We start from the raw sequence: 21082 nt of genomic DNA, 5'->3' as shown, positions 1-21082 counted from the left end.
TCTTGGATTTGGAGAAATACGGTACTATCACTGTCACGTAGTATCGGATTTCGAAAAATAACAAACAAGTAAGCCGTAATGTGGATATTATCCGCGAAAATGTAAGTTTTGAACAAACTGATTGCCGTTTCATACTGATTTTAATGTGTATGGGTGCTTTCACGACTTTTACAAAAAATCGGATGTAACGAGTAAATTTTTCGCTGTTATGAATTCTCGCCATAACTGTCTACTACTGTATTTAAAAAATTAAATTTTAGGCACCTTCCCCTAAACTACAATTTCATCCACCGTGAATAAAAGTTATTTATAACCTAGATTGTAGCACCTTATTCCCAGATTTTACATACCAATTTTCATTAAATTCTGTTCACTTATTTTCTCGTGGTTCAGCGTTGATATGGACTTAGGAACAAAAATCGAAATTCGTGAATATCTCTGTTATAGCTGGTACGGTAAAATGTATAAAACAGATCCATACCGTTCCACCAATCTGAACCGAATTTTGTATGCATACCTTTTGGGAACCTGCTTTTAACGCCATCTTAAAAAAAAAAATTAACAGCCCTCTCCATTCCATAGATTTAAGCCCTTTGGCACATGTAACGTATTTTGTTAGAGTTTAATGAAGAGTAATAGGAAAAGAGTTGATGTAGAATATTAGTAGCAGAGTGGGTTTGCAGTGGAAGCATAATAACAATACAACAAAACAACTAGTGGAGAGCTGTGGATGGTACAAGATAATATACAGATATTGATGTTACAAGCAGATAAGAATCTGAGTACATCAAAGAAAATCAGTTTAACAAATAGATGTATTCAGGCACAAGCAAAAGAATAGAATAGTACATTTCTGATCATTACAAAAGATAGGAAAGTTTTTACAAAACTACAGATGCTTGACTGTATTCCATAGGTTATGTATCATCTGAGTGAGATTTGTCAAGTACAGACTGAAATACATAGAAATGATCTTTCCCAAACAAATTTGTACAAACCGTAAAAATACAACATATTTAGGAAACACAGGTGAACAATTGAATAGAACACTGGTAGGTTAAAGTAACATTGAGAATCCAGAATATCCTCAAATGAAAATATATAGAGGAAAATTTATAAATTCAAATCAAAGGCATAGGCTTAACTTGAAAACACTGAGCGGACGAGATCTGATTAACCCCTCAGCGCCGACCTCTATACGTGGTATAGACCCTCTTTTCTTCCGTAGCCGCCGACCTCTATACATGGTATAGACCCATACATGGTTTCACATTTACGGCTATAGAGCGAAGAGTTTTGGAGTTACTGATATGCAAATTGTTTTGTTTCCAAGAAGACAGTTTCGGGTTTATCAGTGTTGTAAATAAGAATTGAAAAATCGTTATAATGTAGTTGTTTTTGCAAGGATAATTATTTGTCAAATAAGTCTGAGCACTAATCTCTTGCTTTTTTTTTAAAGTCTGTTTGCTTCATTCTTTCCCACAGAATAAAATAAAGAAATGATGATCTGAGAAGTTTGTCTTTTCGTGTGATGTTCTTTGCTCTATTTGTACATTGGGAGTGCGGTTTATTTATTATATTTGCCTTTATTTCTCAGCTTGTAATATTTTCGTAACTCTCCACGAGCGCTCTTTGTAGGCATCAGTTAGTGCTGCTTTCTGTCATACGATACGAGAACCAGTTGTTCATGGTATATATCTCGTTTGAAAGACGATATCTCAACCATTTATCTGAAATATGTATCGAGTTGGTTTGTTTCGTCATAAATGTTATTCCCCTCATTCAGTTTCGTCCTGCTGCTTTCGGTCTCGCTGCAGCTTCACCAGTCCGTGTGACGCGCCACGCTCAGCCGTGGTTTGACTGACAGTAACGTGCTTGAAATATTGTGTAATTCAGATGAAAGTTTAGTCGGAAGTAGTAGTGACAGTATAAGAAGCAGTGATAATGAAATAGATGATGTAGCAGTGGAAAATGATAAGAGTGACGATGAGGAGGAAACAGTACTTGGAAATTTCGTGTAAGAGACTATAGATAATTATACAAGTCAAAGAGAAGTTTTCAACGGTGAATTCTGATTGCTAAATTCTCTACTAATACTCACACAGGTCACAGAGACAAATATTGAGCAATTACCTTATCGGGTTCAGCTGGTGAAAGGTTTGTTTACAAAATACGCTCGGGAGGGAGGGGAACGAAATATTCAAGGCCGGCGCCCATCACATAATACAGTTCCAAGGATGCAGGAAAGACATTTTATCAGGAAATTAGCACCCAAGAGTTGGAAATCCAAACCTTAGAGACATTGTATGCTGTGTTCAAAACACGGCGGAAAGAAGACGTCAGTGTACTGCTGCCAGGAGTGTGACTTGAGTCCCTGTCTCAAAGAGTGATTCGAACTCTATCACACGGAACTAAATTACTAAGGAAATGTGAAACAATTATGTAATTATTTGCATGTACATAGTTCTGTCATAAGGAATTCCAAATTTCGTGAAAATCGGGATACTCTTATACTTGTAGTAACGCTTTAAGTGAATCGATGTATTTCAGTCGCGCGTAGTTGAAATCTCATCCGGCCGCGGGGTAGGAAGCTATTTAAATGGCTGCGACGCTGAGGGGTTAAGAGAACAGTTGGAAAAAAGTCCACAAATACGAAGAATCTTTAACGAAACAGTCCATCTGACAGTAAAATTATACAAACAGCATTTAAGTACAAGAGTTCTGAAGTATTGACCAAAATAATATTGTGTGTCTCAAAAACCACAACATTGAATGGAGTGAATGGATTAACAATTTATTGACTGTCATATTGATTCCAAGATCGAGTTCAAACACCCAATAACCTTAGAAATCAGAATTTAAAGATATAAGTTCAGGTTACACTGCCTCATGGTGCATACTGGTATGAAAAGTCCTGAACTTGATTAGAATTTTACAGCAACATCGTAAAGATGATCTTCTCCCATTGTCTCTCTCCCCAACAGTCGAAACGTGTCTCGATGAGAGGGCTGTGTGAGGCAGTATCTATTGCCAAGGCAGAGAGTGGAGGAACACGAGGGGAGGTTATGTCACGCAGAACAGAACACAATCAAAGATAATGGAACATTGAAATAATAACATTAAGTTATTTTATTAATTTTAATAACTTAATGTTATTATTTCAATCAAATATCATCAATATGGATCAAAAATGATATTTATCACATGATAATGGAACATTCGAGGCATGAGGTAAAGGTGGCAGCAATGACGTCAGCAGACTCTTGACGCATAACCACGAGGTTCAGTGATTCATCAGTCAGTGAAGAAGGAAAGTGGTGATCACTGTCGGTGTTGAACATGAGGTGATAGAGAAGAAAGTGCAACGATAATTGACAGAGATGGTAAGTCCATTACACACATACATAGGCTAATATAGGAGAAATATCAAATTTGTCGTACAAGGATAACACCACAATCTTATTTTAAGCCCCACGATGCAAAGAACAAACCTGTTTTAAGGGCCTAAAACCAGCTGTTATGGATATATTGGCATCACACTACCCCACTACAGGAATCAAGTGAAGAAATGACCAGCCGTAACCATGGCAACGTCAGCTAAAGTATTCAGCAGTAGAATACAGGCCTGGTGTTCAAAGTAGACACGTGCATAAATTTAGGCTAGGCCAAGGAGAGATTCTGTTGTGGAGTGTTTTTAAATATGTTAAATATGTTCCATGTCTTACATGTTGGGTTACAACAGGCATTACTATACAAAAAGCAATATGTACATATAGTGGTCTAGAGTTGAGGTTATACAGGACAATGCTTAATGTTAATAAGCTAAATGTTGTATCTTGAGACTTGTGTAAGGTAGATTTTGATGTAAATATGCTGACGAAGGGAGTTAAGGCTCCCGAAACATGTATGTATAAATTATTTATTCAGATATCAATAATATATTGACAGGGTGTACCAAACAATCACCCGTTGTACATTATTGTTAAATATATAGTAATATAAATTCATATCAACTAGTGAAGACCTCTTTTTTTTTTTTCTGTGCGGTTACACGGTAAGCCAAAGAAATGCAAGTTAACCGCTCCATCCAGTTGATTGTTACAATACATGCTCGGCCACTTTTCCGTTTATTGAAATCTTGTTTACTATAATCGTTTGTGATGACTGATTGTCGAAAGGGCTACCTGTAGTATATACAGCTGTAACAACATAGCGAGTAGAAATCAAAACTGTAGATTTCCAAATCGAGGTAAGCCGCCTCGTAGGTTTAGCAGTTGGTACAATTTTGCAAGAGGAAACAATTTTTTTTCCCGGTAAGGGAGTTACTGTGTTTTTTAGTGCCTTTAAAAAAATACAGACTATGATGAAACATAAGTTTTGAAAATGTTGATGCCTACAAAAAAGCTACAAGGTCCAAAATTGAAGCCAGGGGCTTTTCCTTCAATAATATGTCCAGCACCGACAGATGGATATATTTCTCATTACAGGAATGCTAATTTGTATGGAAGCCGCTGCACAAAATACATACACTGTGGGAGTATTCGTCAGTAACTACAGGTAGAAAGAGCAGGGCAGAAAGGTACGAGACTAAAAGGAAAGGTAATTTGTTGACACAGTATTAAACAAAGTGGTAACAATAAAGATGTACACAACATTCAGAATGATATAAGTGAAAATATTTTACCATACGAACACGAATGTAGTTTACAAATACAGTGTGAGTTAGGAAGTGAAATAGCTAGAAAATAGTTAGACATTGCAACTTCTGGCCCAGCCATGAATTTACCGAGGAAGTGAACTGTTTGAAATAAAAATGCCACGTTCTGTTTGATGGATTTTAAGCTGAGTAAACATTTGTTTGCCCTGTTAATTCTTTTTAAGCTCATGTTATGCCTTTTCATTGTAAACACCCCATGGTTTAAAATAAGCCATCTAAACTAGGGATTTCTTGTTACACATAAATTCCTCTAATTTCATTGCTTTTACATTATCTAATTCACAACAGCATTCATTTTCTTCATTCATATCCATGACTAAAAGAAAAGGTAGTTTGTTGGCACAGTATTAAACAAAAGTGGTAACGATAAAGATGTACACGACACTCAGAATGACATGAGTGAAAATATTTTACCATTACATTTACACCAAATTCGCATACAGGCTCAGCCTGTAATGTTTAGTATATCCATATCAAGATCATTACATGAATGGACATCAGCAAACCTCATTCGTTCTGGCTCAGACTGATACTGTCGAATGTTATATCCATTATAAGTGAAAAATAAGCCCACTAACTATGGCAGCAGCAGATGGAATGTGGGGAAAGAGAGCCTGAGTTTATGCTCAGCATCAAGGCTGTTGGGTAGACTCGACAGCACAGTGACGTCACGAGCAGTTACTACTTCTACACGTAACTTGGAAACGGTTGGATATAGAGGCACTGGATTAACAGCATTGTTATTGAATTCCCATATTACATATTTTGCAATGAAAATCAAAATAGGTATTTTATGTTCTCCTTTAATTAAGCACACTATATATGGGGAAATATGATGAATTACGTGCTAATAACAAAAGTGTAAAAATTTCCTTCATTTCACCACAGTTTTCTGCCCAATCCAGAGATTACTTTGTAGTATACATTATTAAGAGTGAAAATTTTTTCAGCTCGAGTCATCGGCACAGAACACCGGATGATTTTGCTGAAGAGCTGAGAAGAGAAAAGGAACGACAGAGGCGTGAGCGAGACCGGGATCGTGAGAAATCGAGGTAGGTCAGTATATTGATGACATACATTAAATATTCATTATAGTGTTACATCTGGTTGTTGTATTAATTAGTTTGCACACAACTATTTCTTAAATACCGGGTCATCCTATTATCTGGAGAATGGGTGGTTGCGGAAACTTTGTTCAAGGCCAGTTGCAGGGAAGGAGGGTTTACTGCTATGTTGGCCTTGAGCTTCATACTGCTTGGTCAGTGTCATTTGAACAGTGTAATAAACAACATACGTGTAATCTACAGGCATTCATCTTTGAAAGCACTATAGTTCTTTTCTTCTTACTGATTGTAGTTTGGATACAAGTAGGAGACATGTGTTTTGCAAATATGTTTATTACATTTTCCACACAACATGTGTGTTTTATTGTCGTTTGATGGACAGAATTTACAACGTGCATGTTTTGTAGGTTTTTTTATTTGTTACTAATTCTGGTACACTAGCCACATCTTTAGGATTTTGGATGCTCCTGATCCTTCTCGAAGAATCTTCTGTTCTTGGGAATTACCCATGACTTTCCAAGTTCCTCCAAGAATATCCTCCTCCTAGTCACTTTTCGTGAATTCTAGTTAGTCAGTCGAAGTCCACGAGATGTTTGCGTTATAAGCAGAAACGTCAAAAATATTGTAGAAATCAATCATCGTCCACCTGTTGGGTTTTAGTTTGCATGTATATGTACCTGATACAGTAGAAGTCCGTTTTAGCGAGAATTCACAACAGCAGAAAATTTACTCGCTATAGCGAATTGTCGTTATATCCGATTTTTGTATAAAGGTCGGAAAACCCCCATACACATTAAAATCGGTATGAAACAGCAATCATTTTGTTCAAAACTTGCGTTTCCGCGGTTGATATCCACACTACGACTTCCGTGTTTGTTATTTTTCGAAATCCGATACTACGTGAAAGTGTATGTTTAATTTCATTCTGAAAAAAGTACAGTTTCGTATTTCTCCGAATCGAAGACGAACGCCACATTTACCTTCAAAATATTTAAATCAGGCTCAAAAAGTGCTTTGTAAAATCATAGGAATGCCTTTGTTATACAGTTAACATTTTTATATTATTTTTAGACGCCGAACATTGGCTTTCGTTATGCCGCATTTTTTATGCAGGTGCACAATTATTCTTTATTTCCGCGGGTTTAATGACCATTAACTTAAAATTGGCATCATAATGCCGAAGAGAACCCGTTGAAAATTTGCCGGCAATACCTGTTCCATGCGTTTCTACAGTACGGCGATCCGTCAGGAAAATATTCTTGCTGTCTATAAAAACTATTACGGTACTTTTACTCAGCATCAGATATAACCGGCTACCTCTACACGCACGTCTCACTTGCCAGGTTCGGCCTACTTCAGAGGCTAGCGATGTATAGGCCTTATCGCGGACGTTGAAGGTCACTGAACGAATTTATTGCGCCACGGTAATACCTTTCTGCCCTTGCGTTTTCCGTGCACATACCTCACAATTTCATTTTCAACTTCTTTAAAGCGTCCTTGTTACGGACCACTGAATGCATTTTTTATATCTTTGTCTTCACGCTGGCGCCAAATATTGGCTTTAGTTAGGCCAACGCCATATTTTCTTGCAGCTGCACAATTACTCTACATTTCCGAGTGTTTAATAACCATTAACAAAAAATTGGCATATCGACGAGAACCCGTTGAAAATTTGCCGGCAATGCCTGTTCCACGTATCTTTACGACTATCCATCACGAAAATATTCTTGCTGTCTATAAAACTTAATTTTACTATGAGTCAGGTACGGTACAGTAGACGCGTTATAACTCTGCCACTGAGTGCCTGGGGCCATTCTAAGAATTCGAAGGCTCGCACGTTTTGATGCCATTCTGCAGATTTGAGAAACGTTTTTATAAAGGCTAATAGAATATCATTCTCTCTTCACTATTTCCTGAGATCCAGTGACGTTACACACAGGATGCCGGTTGCCAAGGCTAGCGACGTATAATAAAGATGCGGTCGTTTATTCTCAACAAATTTTGTGTGTGCGTGCGTGTGTGGGGGTGAAAAGAAGCAGCGTGGCTACCACGAGTGTTGCTAGTGGTATTCATTACTGTAAGGCTGCGATTGCAAGACGAACCTTGATTTTTCGCATGAGATTCTGAGGAAATAAATGTCATCTTGGATTCGGAGAAATACAGTATCACTCCAGAGTTTTCTTCTTCAAATGGCGTCACCTAACCTAACCGTATATGTGTCACAAAATCATATTTGAAACGCATGTAGAGAAATGAGTTATCCTCGCTAAAAATTTACATGTGAATAGCCTTTCCGAAATTCGACTAGACGCGAGAAAATATGAACTACCCTCTGAAATCAGTGATATACTCTGCCATATCTTTAGGTGTATCACATTCTTACTTAATTTCTGTAAATAACATTAAAATTAAGAGATCGTTTACTTCAGCCGTTAGTTTTAACGAGTTACCAACTGCCATCGGCCACGTTATTTACGCATTTATTACGAAAACATGCTATTATGTTTCGTTCAAATTTTCTCTATTCGAATTAGAACTATCAGACTATCAGAGAATAGCAGTCGTTGGGTATTACTAATCAATCTCAACATCGCCTTTGAATGTCGACGAGAGAGCTCGCAAATGCACATAGAGAGAAAACTATACTGTACCAAACATGATCGATCGCATTTTGTGGCAAACGTTTTAGTTTCCTTATTCTTTTTTTTTTTTTTTTAACGTCGCTCCAACACAGATATGTCTTACGGCGATGATGGGATAGGAAAGTCCTAGGAATTTGAAGCAAGCGGCCGTGGCCTTAATTAAGGTACAGCCCCGGCATTTGCCTGGTGCGAAAATGGGAAACCACGGAAAACCATCTTTAGGGCTGGAGACAGTGGGGCTCGAACCCACTGTCTCCCAATTACTGTATACCTGCCGCACTTAAGCGACTGTAGCTATCGAGCTCGGTGGTTTCCTTATTCAAACAGCGTCACCTATCCTTCATACTTCAAGCGCCACTAGAGAAATGATAACCTTCTCGCTATAAATCTACATGATAATGACCTTTCCGTAATTTAACCAGACGCGAGAAAATAAAAACTAACCTGTGAAATCAATTATGCACTCTGCCACATATCGAGGTGTATCCCATTTTTACTTAACTGCAGTATTTAGCATCAAAATTAAGCGATCGTTTATTCAGCCTTTATTTTTAATGAGTTACGAACTGTTATCGGACATGTTATTTACGCATTTATTATGAAAATATGTTCTCTTTCATTTCAAATTTTTTTACGGAACAGCAATCGACGGGTATTACTAATAGACTCCGACATCGCCTTCGAATGTTGACGAGAGAACTCACTAGTGGACATAGCGAGGAAACGATACGAAGATAATCAATTGCGTGCATCATAATCGCTGGGTGCATAAATATCGATAATGGAAGAAATCGCGCGCGCTTAATCGCTCGTAATAATGGATGCATCAGTGATAAGGTTCTCGCTGTAACCGAATGATAATTCACAGTTTAATATAGGAATTTTGAAGGGACTTCAGAATATTGTCGGTATAATGGGGTTTTCGTTATAAGCCGTACTCGCTATTGTGGACTTCTACTGTAGTTGATCAAGCATGTCTACCAGCCCCTTTGGTTGAATTATCAGCCCTGTGGCTGTGGCTGATAAGTACAACATTCTTATTTCTCTTAGGAATATAATTGACCACAGTAGTATCATTCGTGAAGTAAAATGATTTTGTACTGGCTGTGGACTGTCGTAACTGTCACCAGAATACTCGTTTTCAGATGTATTACTGACATGATCTTCAAACTCGGAAAGTGATTCTTCATCTGCTGAGGCATTTACTAATTTTTTCAACTCATCTTAAGTCAGTGGTCTAATTGCCATAGTGTGTGCCGTTCCCGTCCTAGAAAGAATATGCCGGTGCTGTCGGAGAGCTTCGTGGTTACCATTCGAAAAGAAAACTAGAGCAGTAAATAAAACTAACATCTAAAAAACGGATACCAGGGGTATATGGACGGGTAAACAACAACATAACTACGTGGATAAGAGGCAATATAGGGGGTAGAATAGATTTATTAAACTAAGCACATTGTCAAATATCCACACTAAATGCAAAAATAAAACAAAGAAGACGCTGGAAATTGGCTCGAATAAATGTCAAACCAACACAAATGTGCCAGGATCGATCTTTAAATGATTTCAAAATCAAGTACATAAGAAAGTCGGGCAACGTCCTGAAATGAAATAAAAGATTTACATAACTGAATCTTGGGGAACACTACACTTCGCTTTGAGTCGACACCACCAAATTCAATATGCCTAAGATCCCGTACGGGATTCGATTTTTAAACCGTCTCTTAAGTCATCCCACGATAGAAGCAAATCACACTAGATCCGATCCATATTTATTTATATACAGTAGAACCTCGATAATTCGAAATCGGTTAATTCAAAATCCCACGTAATTCAAAGAAGCTCTCGTTCCCGAAAACATGAGATACTGTTTTGCATGTTATTTAAATTGTTTAATTCGAAATACCGGTACGGATAATTCGTAATTCGAAGTACAATGTCGGCCCCATTACCGATATTCAGACTTTTAATTCGAAACTGCCTTTACATTTTAAAACAATAGTATGTTACAGAGTAATTTCAACTCGAAATTTATCCGCGTCATAATAGAACGCGTGTTCCGGAACGAGGAGGGGTAGCTTTCCGCACTTACACTCACTTCGGTGGGTCTACAGCGCGCTTCATGATTGCCAAGTTGAATGAAATCGGAATTCTTTTGTATTCAACCTTTTAAGGAACGCCGTAATATCACGCAACAGTCAGTGTGCGGGAAAACAAAATGCGCGAACACTGGCGATGCCGACAGTTGACGAAAAAGCGTGGCTCATATAATAAATTCGCAGGCACCGAAAAATACTGTCATTGCCGATGAAACTGCATTGCTTTATTTTAATGCGAGCCCAAACGGTCTTATGGTTTTAAAGGAGAAAGTGCCAGCCGGAGAATCGTACAAGGGTCGGGGATGGGGTCATTGTAGTGCGTTGCAATTGCAATGCACATGGAAGCGAGAAACTTTATCCCCTCATCATAGAAAAGTTCGATAAGCTACAATGTTTTAAGGGCGTCGAACACTTTCCATCCCAGTACAAAGCATCTAAAAATGCAAACAGTACAGATATCCCAAAAATAATGCATTTGCACAGGGCAAGCAGCATAATTTATCCTCGTCTTTCAATTGTGTTATTGTTTTTCTTTCATTGCGTGAGGTTATGTTCGTCAGTGATTTATCCAAGTGCATTATTTGAACATTGTAAATGCACCTTGTTGGATACATGTCGGAAATAGTTTTTCCATGACATTGGAAAGGTTTAACCCCTTCAGTGGCGGGTTTTGGCAGACGACCTGTGCCACAAAAGTGAGGTTTTTTGGAGGAAATAATTTATTTTTATGAAGCAAGGAATGAGCAGCAATTATTAAGGGAACACGTTCATATATTATTCAAGGTTAATAAAATCTTACTTTACACTCTATTTAGACTTTTTTTACAGTAGGCCTGTGATATGGTTTCTAAAATATTGGTGATTTGAGAATACTGTCCTGTGAGCAATACATTTTTATTTCAGGCTTTTGTATTATTCCCATCAACAACACTAACGCAACACATTTTTCAAATTTCATAAGAGCTTTTTAAAAACTGTTCCCTTGCATGCGGAGATTTATTTACAAGTTTTTGAATGCACTTTTAGCATAGGCCCTATGAATTTTTTTTGGTCACTGTCAAATTTACAACTTAAACCGTTATACGTTATAACCAGTTCAAAACAGTAGATCGTACTCATCTCTGGTAATAATCCAACCCTCACACCAGGATTTCCCGTAAATGGAATTATATTCGGTCGCACACTATCCCAGACTTACTCTTTTTCCACACGAATGTATATTCAACATCTACCATCACCTTAGCTTCTGACGTAATATTTTCTTCACTTCCCCTATAATTACTAAGAAGGTCATCATCTGTAGAATCAATAGAATCATTACCACTACTATCAGAAATACTAATGTCACTTAGAGATTCATCTTTGATATAGTTCCTTATTTTGTCTTCAGACAAACTTCTCTTCCGTTTCGCGCTCGCCATTTCTGTTTACCTCGTCAGCTGGCCAGAGATTGTATATGTAAAATAGAGAAAATAAGGCATATTTTAGGCCAGAGGCTTCATGAATACAGCTGGAAATCCTCCCGCCATCTGTTGAGAATGCTGGAAAACATCCAAAAAGATTACAGTACCCTAGAAATTATTGGGCAATCACGAAATGAACACTGCAGTTAAACGAGAATTTCTCGGGCGGTGACGTTATGGGCAGGCGAGCGCCACCCGAGAATTTCTCGGGCGTGCCACTGAAGAGGTTAAACTGTGAATCGAGGTGATTGAATGTATTAATGGGTCTTAGAATACTTTGTGACGCAGCAAGTGTTTACATTTCTGAAGTACAAGAGAAGTGCCATGGCGGTAAATCGTACAAGAATAGAGTCATAGGAAAGTTTGATTTTAAGGGCATCGGGTACTTTCTGTGTAAATACAGTGAAACCTCGATTCTCCGTTTTTCAAGGGACCATGAAAATAAAACGTACAACACGGGAAAACGGAAAATTCGGGAATGCATGAAAACCATCAACAATTTGGCTAAACATCACAAAAATGAAATATGTATAATTATAATCTTACAAAAACTCCTAAACCAAACCAAACTAAGCTACAGCCCCAGTGGGACTGCCTGCCAAGCGACCGCTGATCAGCCCGAATGCCTGCAGATTACGAGGTGCGCATGGTCAGTGCGACGAATCTTCTCGGCCGATATTCCTGGCGAACTAGATCGGGATCGCCATCTCACCATTAGATAGCTCCACAATTAAAGGTAATCACGTAGGCTGAGTGGACCTGGAACCAGACTTATACCCAGGTAAAATGGTCTCAACTGGTCGCAATCGAACTCGGGCCCTCTGGCATGTTGGACCGCGAAACCGTATTAATTACCGGTACGCGAGTTCAAAATCTCGATACTTTATATTCAGTTTTACAGGGGAATCTTCGTCAGTTTCCCGTGAAAACTTCTTTCAGTTCAGAAACTTTGATTAGGCTAGCCAAACTCTTCGAAAAATCTAATAACGCCAAGTCAAACGACAATCGACCCCAAGTAGTTTTTAATTCTCTCATCTAATAAAATAAAGCACATTAGATACAAAAGCACCCAAAATGATGGCGAAATCCCTTCATTTCTTAATCTTTCATTGTAATTTGGTCTCCGATATACTGTTCGTACGTAGTCAGTTTCTGGAAATCTCGTACCGCGCAAATTAGGCCTACATCGACTTTTAAAGGTTATGTTGAACTCGAAAACACGGTTTCGAATGTAAGTATCGATTCTTAAAAGTTCTCGAATGCATTATATTCAATTCTGCCCGTCACAAATTGGAAAGATAAAAGAAATATCATCAAAACTTCAGAAATTACGGTTATTCGTGACCTTGAGGTCACCTGGTAAGCGCGCTCGCTGCACATGTCAGTACGAGTTGGAAATTATACCAACTATTTAAATGTGACGTGCGCAAATAAAACGACTGCGGGTTTTGGTATTTTAACACGAAAACGTAAAATTCCCAGTCTTACATTAGGACCTAAACAGTAATAGGCAATCCCAAGACCTCCCATGGCTTTTTCTTTTTTAATGTAAGGTAGAACATCTGTTCTGGTCTTGCTAACATAATAATGTACGATAATATAAAAAATACTGAATTTGTGTTAAGAAGGAGCAGTTTCGATTCCTGCCTGAAAGCCCAGTTACTCTACAGTGCCCTGAGCAAAGTGCCGAAAACCTGTTCGGCAGTACGATCGAAAAAAATGTAAAAATATAAACATCTAACCCTGGACATAATGTGGACGTTTTATAAGTGCAAACATTTGACGAAACTCGTTCCGTCTTCGAGCAGAGCTGTCGAAATGCGCCGTGTCTCCTTGCAATTGTTGTGGCCACTCTCTGCTTTATGATTTTCCGAGATTCTCTAAACAATACCACCCGAATGCGATGCTAAGATGGTCCCTTATGCAAGTTCACCGCCGATCGCTTTTCCAGTACCGGTACAGTAGGCCTACTTGCTTTAATTATCGCAATGAAGGGGCGTTAACGCCAAGATCCATATATATATATGCCATAGCCGTCCTTTCGTCAGATACAGCTTATTAAAAAACGATTGGTCGAGGATTTAGCGTTGATGGGACTGGGATTTCTGGACGGTTGATCCGGGAAATCGTTTCTTCGAGGAACGGATAATACGGGACTTTTACAACGTGATTTAATTACGATGCTCGCGGGACCACGTAATTTGAACGCATATTCCGGGAAAACTATATGTGCCCTGACAGCAGTCCCTGTGACCATTTTGTATATTTTAATTCTGTATCTCAAGGTTGGGTTAAGCCGCGGCGAAGCAATGCAGTCGGAGATCCATGTAGGCTCCACTCAAGGGACGTGCAAGTCCGACGAGTTGGGACACAGGTTAATTAAGTGGACTGTTATCATCGTGGCTTTTAACGTGGAATGTAATCATCATTTCTGCCTAAATTACGTGAATATTCCGCAATAGAGTATTAAGAGATCGAAGATATTGGCATATTCGACGAGACACATTAACCAACATTTAATCTTATCCTAAATTAAGTAACTAACCTAGTGTTCCTACGCTACTTTAAATGATAACTCCGTAAAATGTTTTATTTTATGGAAGGATCTCCCGTTTAATGACTTAAAAATAACTTTAAATGTATCAATTACATTAAGAACAAATTATCGGCAACACAAATGAAAATAGGAAGGAAAATATTATGTTAACTTGAAAATAAACACCTAACTTCAGGCTCTTGTTACAAATAAATACAACATTGTCAATCGAAACAAAAGAGACAAAGTGTCCCTCTGCTGAAGGCTTATTTGGAAAGATCGGTTATCAATCTCGCATTTTTTTTCAAAATAAATCACTGGGAATTATAGAATCGTCCACTTCAGGATGCTATTTACTACCCAAATATCTCATAATATTCCGTCATTTCCTTTAAAAATCACCGCATATAAGTCAGTATCTGTCTATCTAGCAACTTGAAAAATACCGTTATTCTAACTTCATAAAATCACCATAAATGCAACAGAAATGCTTGAAAGACACAGGATCATAACATAATGTAACATCCATCAAAATCATGTATTTAAAAGACAGACTCGATCCTCACGTACATTCATCGGTGACCACACCTAGATAAAAACATCAAATAACATTGCAACATCTACAATAACCTTGTCTAACTACGTTGATTCTGCGCCTCCGGATACCACTGCGACGTTGACCTGGAATACTACATTAGCACTAGGCGTCAACTCAAATGATCTACAAAATCCAACTAGCAAAGAAATGGTTTACTTACCATAGAAGATCATATTTCCTTTACGACATGACCTCAATATCTTTACGTTACCGAATATCTTGCGAAGATCCTAAACATCCCTTTAAAATCGTGCGCTCTGGTCAATCTTGTATTTAAATAGGATAAATGTGACGACCAACTACTAGTGTTCGTGAGTGCAACATCCTACAACATTATTCTAAAATACGGCCTCGTACCTAAATAAATTATTCATCACGACAACATCAAAATTCACGCATGACCAACATAGTTCCTACCGTCAATACCATCATCAGGACCTTCACATAACATCATCATAAAATTCGCAATCCTAATGACACGTCTATAATCATCACATCTCTCTATCCACGTAAATATTTTCAAAGATCCTACCGTAACTAACACCTTATTACATCGCACAACTCGTCATGCACAGCGAATTCACAATACTAAAGAACAATCTATTCAGGCAATTACATAAAATTACTAAATACGTTGCCGCATTAATTCCATATCACCACAATAGTATCACACTTCTATTATCAAACACTGTATTTCCACACAAGCACATAACATTTTGAAGACCACAGAATCGCACGTCGCAAAATACCGAGCTCCTCCGAGGTATTCTGAGCTCCAAGTTAAATTAGCGTTCAATACCATAACATCATTACGGTACCAATAACATCCATGTCGAAGAAACTTTCGCAAAACCTTGCTAGCAAACATTAAAGAAATCTTACACAACTATCGCATATTATCACAACGTAGTCTGGCTCACCACACTAGACGTAACGATCATAAATATCACAACGCAATGTCCAACAAATAACGGTCGTTTTCAAGTTAAAATTGTTCATGTCAAAATTGACAACAAAATAAATACTACTCTACAACTACAATAAGCAATTACGTGGCGGAATATGTATAAGATATTCAAGTACTCATCCTGGGTTGTTACTCCACGACGGTGTCACCTTCCGAGTTCAGCTCTCACTCAATAACATTATCAAGTATTGTCCATCACATTTTTGATCAGATCCTTTGAGGTCCCTCTATTTTAGTTGTTCATGTTGATACGTGCACACACAGCATCTGAATAATTATCTGATGACATTTCCATATTACCTGAAACTTAGAGATATCAATTAGAACAAGGTCATACACCTTAATACAATTTTAACAGTTCAAGCGATACACTTGCCTTTTCATTCAATAACAAGATATCTTGTTTTACAATATTGTATGTTTATAATATGCCAATATCTCTTTAGTAACTCCTTTCAATACAATCTTTTCCCTATGAATTCTTGCTTCCGATCTTTCTGAGGTGCAGATTTAGAGTGTCAACTTCTTCAGAGACAAAACAGATTCTACTACAACATAATAATTGCAGACGGTTTGCTTTTCAGAATTCTTCTCAGCTTCTAGCTCCCATATGTTTCTGACAATTGGAAACATTTGACACATAATGTAAGACGATCTCGTACAAATCAGCTGTACTAGTAAAGGAACTTATTTAATAATTGCCGCCTCGTATTTAGGTTAGTAATCGACAGTTTCCTTTCTTCATCTCGATCGCCGGATCGTGCGAGACTAGATGTACAAGGTATGGCCCTCTCATATAAATTTATTGTTTACATATTTCATGGCCCTCAGTAACATTCTGTCGCAGATATACTGCCGTTCATGCATTCCGGAAACTTTACTTGCAGAATGCGTATTATTCATATAATCCTGCCCTACGTTTCACAATATTAACTATCTACCAACATTTCCAAGATACCACGGGGTTTAGAGCTGATTATCAATCTGCTGATATCTTCAATTCGGCGATGCCGTTCACGTAATTAGACAAATCAACTGCTTTCTAATTCATCTGGAGGTGTGATAACCGGATATAAGATTTCATTGACATTATTTCCTGACATAAACTTCCAATGTGTTCACCAATCTCATCCTGACATACATTGGAAGGTTATATTCCTCCTCTACTCAAAAATGAAATTTCGTATGAAAGGAGAAATTTCATGTTCATATCAGATCTTATCATAATTCTCTTCTTCAATGAAATCTTCTCTTATCAAGTCTGAAATGAACGAAGAATAACTCTGGTCTTAAGATATTGTTATTCCATATCCTGTCTTCCAATCCTGTCTGGACTTTATCATTCGTCATCTGATCCGTCGGTCAGCGAATAAACATCCCAAGCATCTCCGTTTCTTTCGTCTTCCACGATGATATTGACTTCCTCCTCTTCAACGATCGGGAAACTGTACTGTTTAAGACTTGAAGCATTGAAGATAGCAATGTTGTTGGACTCCAAACTCTGTATTTTATAGGCGTTATTGCCCAGTACTTCAATAACTTTGAACGGCCCAATGTACAAATGTGCAAACTTGGAATAGAATTTTTCCGTGGGACAAGATACGGCTGGTTTTCTTACGAGAACATATGTTCCAACCTCCAAAGGTTCTCGAAATCTCTTATGCCTTAACTTCTTTAGTCGTTTTTCGGCCTGCCTTTTCATACACGCCTGAGCTTGCTTTATGTTCTCTTCGACGCTAGGACTTTCTTCGACTGGTCTAGCAATGATCTCGTTCCAGGGACGTCTTGGTTGCTCGTTCATGTGAAGAACGCTTGGAATATTGCCGATAGACTCGTGCCATGTAAAATTTATACAATCGGCTATTGTCGGTAAACAAGAAGTCCATGTCCAATGACGTTCATGGCAGAAAATCCTACAATATTTCGCAATTTCCTTCATGACCCTTTCAGCTGCATTGGATTCAGGGTGCCTTATGGAACTAAACCGGTGTTGAATGTTCATTTTCCTTAAAGCTTCCGCAAATTCGTTTGACGTAAACTGTGTTCCATGGTCCGTTATTATGCATTTTGGTTTACCCATCTTTGGTATCGTTACTCTTTCTAAACTCCTAATTATGGACTTAGAGTTGGCCTTCCTAATGGGCTGAAGTGATACAAATTTTGACATCACATCGAGGACTACCAATACAAAACGGTTTCCACGTTTACCTACGGGTAAACTCCCATACAAATCCATGGCATATACTTCCCTAGGTCGGTCTGGTATTACAGCTATCGGTGGTTGATACAATAATACGGAGTTGTGTTTCACCCTCTGGCATATATCACAGGTTTTTACTATTCTCCCTATGGTTCTCCGGAATCCAGTCCATGTGAAAGTCTCTCCTATTGTAGCCGCTAATTTATCTAGACCACCATGACCAATCATTCTATGGATGTACCATATGAGTTTACATCTTAATTTGCGTGGCACCACCACTCTTAATTTCTTCCGATCTTTGTCTATGTACTTATACAAGATGTTATTCGTCAGCACATAACCATCTATTTGATCTTCGGGTCCATCATTAGCTGTCCTTCTTAGGCAACCCTCAATAATCTCTTTCAGAGATGAATCTTCAAGTTGCAGCTCTGACAATCGTTTTAGGCTTTCCAAACATTCTTCATCCTCTTGAGTTATTTCGATAACATTGACCTCCAGAGGCTCTTCTGTTGGATTTCGGCTTAGACTGTCTGCCAACACATTACTTTTACCTGGGCAGAACTCAATTCTTAAATTAAATTGCTGCGCATAAAGTGCCCATCGTGATACTCTCTCGCTGGATAATGTGGTTTTTAACACAAACGTTAGTGCTTTATGGTCCGTCCTAACAACTACCGGATACCCATACACTATTTTCCTCCACTGTTGTAATGCGTAAACAATGGCCAACATCTCAAGCTCAGTGGTCGTATACTTAAGTTCATGGTTTCTTAATTTTCTACTAATGAAGGCCAAATAGTTTATATTATTCTCCCCATTACTCTCCTGATACAATACGGCTCCAACTCCAACTGCTGAGGCGTCAGATTGAATGATAAACTCACGATCGAAGTCCGGATATCCAAGTTTTATACTGTTAGCTAGTAATTCCTTCGCGTTAACAAAAGCTCGATCATGACTCTCATTCCACCGCCAACGATTATTGGTCTTCAATAAATCTTGCAGGGGAGCTAATATCTCTGTATACCTTGGACAGTGGCTAGCGAAAAATCTTGTCATTCCCAAGAATTGTCGGATATGCTTAATCCTTCTGGGCTTCGGAAAGTTACATATGGCCTGTATCTTAACTGGGTTTGGTCTTATTCCAGTTCCATCAATTACATGTCCAACAAACAAGATTTCAGATTGACAGAACTTTGACTTGGATCGATTGATTTTGAATCCAGCCTCATCTAAATTTCTTAGCAGCTGTTCCAACTTGACTACATGCTCCTCGAAAGTTGTTGTCGCCAGTACGATGTCATCAACATAAATGGTTATAAATTCTTTTACTTCCGGTTTCAAGTTCCTGTCTAAAGCTCGTACCAATGCAGCCGCAGAGTTAGAAATGCCGAATGGGAGTCTTTCAAAGATATACGTTTGATTATCAAACATGAAACCAGTAAATAGCTTGGATTTACTTTCCAAAACTATGTGGAAGTATGAGGAAGTCAGATCTAAAATCGTGAAGAATCTCTTGTTCCGAAATCCTCTTATTATCTCTTTTATTACTGGGGCTTTATCATACTCAGGAATTAATTTGGAGTTGACCTGTCTCGCATCAATGCACACGCGAATCGATCCATTGCTTTTTCTTACCACTACCAGAGGGCTAACGAATGGTGTATGTGCTTTAGATATTATACCATTATCCATCATCTCCTGTATTACCTTCCTAGCCTCGGGCATGAATTTATCTGGTATAGGGTACGGTTTAATCTTAAACGGCCTCCAATCTTTCACTAATAACTTGTACTCAAAGTTCTTTATTGCTCCAGGCTGGCTTTTAAAAGCATTGCTATACCTTTTCAGCAGATTCTCAATTATCCCTTGCTGTTCAGAATTTCCTCCTATTCCACTGTCGATTGTCTGACCACGTACAGCATCTTCTGTGTCGTATCTTTCCATTATCTTCTCGGCAACATGGGCAGCTTCATTTATTGAAATGTTCATGGTTTTCTGTAGCTCGCTCATTTCCTTGTTTTCTATTCTAGCTGTAATGTCCAATCCTCTTTCACCGTCACATCTGATCCTTATTTCTTCTTTCTTTAAATCAATTACTATGTTGTTTTCCCTGATAAAATCTGATCCAATAATCAAGTTATATTGGATTTTGTCCATGACTACAAATGGATGTTCCATTAAATTTCCTCCGATTTCTATTGGCAAATAAGTTTGTATCTTGCATTTCGTGACCTTGTCTGGAATTATGCCCTTGATTTTCATGTTGGCTATCGGAATTACAGGCAAGTGTGCTTTGTCTTGCAACTCTGAGAATAGTAGTTTGGAGATGATACTTATGCTTGCTCCAGTATCCAATAATGACAATACTCGAATACCCAATATTGTGACGTAGATAACGGGTAGTCCTCTCTTTAATCTTGTTCCTTCAGGTAGACCGTCTTCGTGTAGCAATTCCTCGGGTTCAAATTCCCACGATTCGATTCCTGCTATGACCCATTCGTGCTGCCTATAATTTGGATTTAACTTATTAATTCTATTATTTGTTACTGATTCCAAAACGAAGTTTTTTTTTTCACCCCGTCATTGCCTTGATTATTCTTGTCAAATGGTGTGGCTGCGGGATTTAACGTTTTATCAGCGCTTTCTTTTCTTTGTTCTTGTTGATACAACAGACTAGTCGCGCCCACGCAATCAGCGTTCATATCTTGATTCAATATCGCTCGTTCCCATCGCTTGCACTCCTGCTGCTTTCTTAATTCGCCGAGGTACCTTTCTCTTTCCTTGTTTATCTCC

At 38.2% G+C, this 21082-nt stretch overlaps 1 protein-coding gene across 2 annotated transcripts in view; it reads left to right on the top strand.

The window, feature by feature from the left end:
- Nucleotides 1-21082, top strand: part of LOC136867305 (pre-mRNA-splicing factor 38B) — a 141802-nt gene that overhangs the window by 86923 nt on the left and 33797 nt on the right. The window contains exon 8 of one of the 2 annotated variants that reach the window (XM_067144458.2): nt 5668-5769. In XM_067144458.2, coding sequence (XP_067000559.1) covers nt 5668-5769 — 102 coding nt within the window. Of the gene's footprint in view, nt 1-5667; nt 5774-21082 lie in introns of both variants that reach the window. The other variant, XM_067144459.2, reaches the window with a different exon arrangement.

Source organism: Anabrus simplex, chromosome 3, assembly GCF_040414725.1.
Source record: "Anabrus simplex isolate iqAnaSimp1 chromosome 3, ASM4041472v1, whole genome shotgun sequence".
NCBI classification, from domain to species: Eukaryota; Metazoa; Arthropoda; class Insecta; order Orthoptera; family Tettigoniidae; genus Anabrus; species Anabrus simplex.
This window is presented reverse-complemented; position numbering and strand designations above follow the sequence as displayed.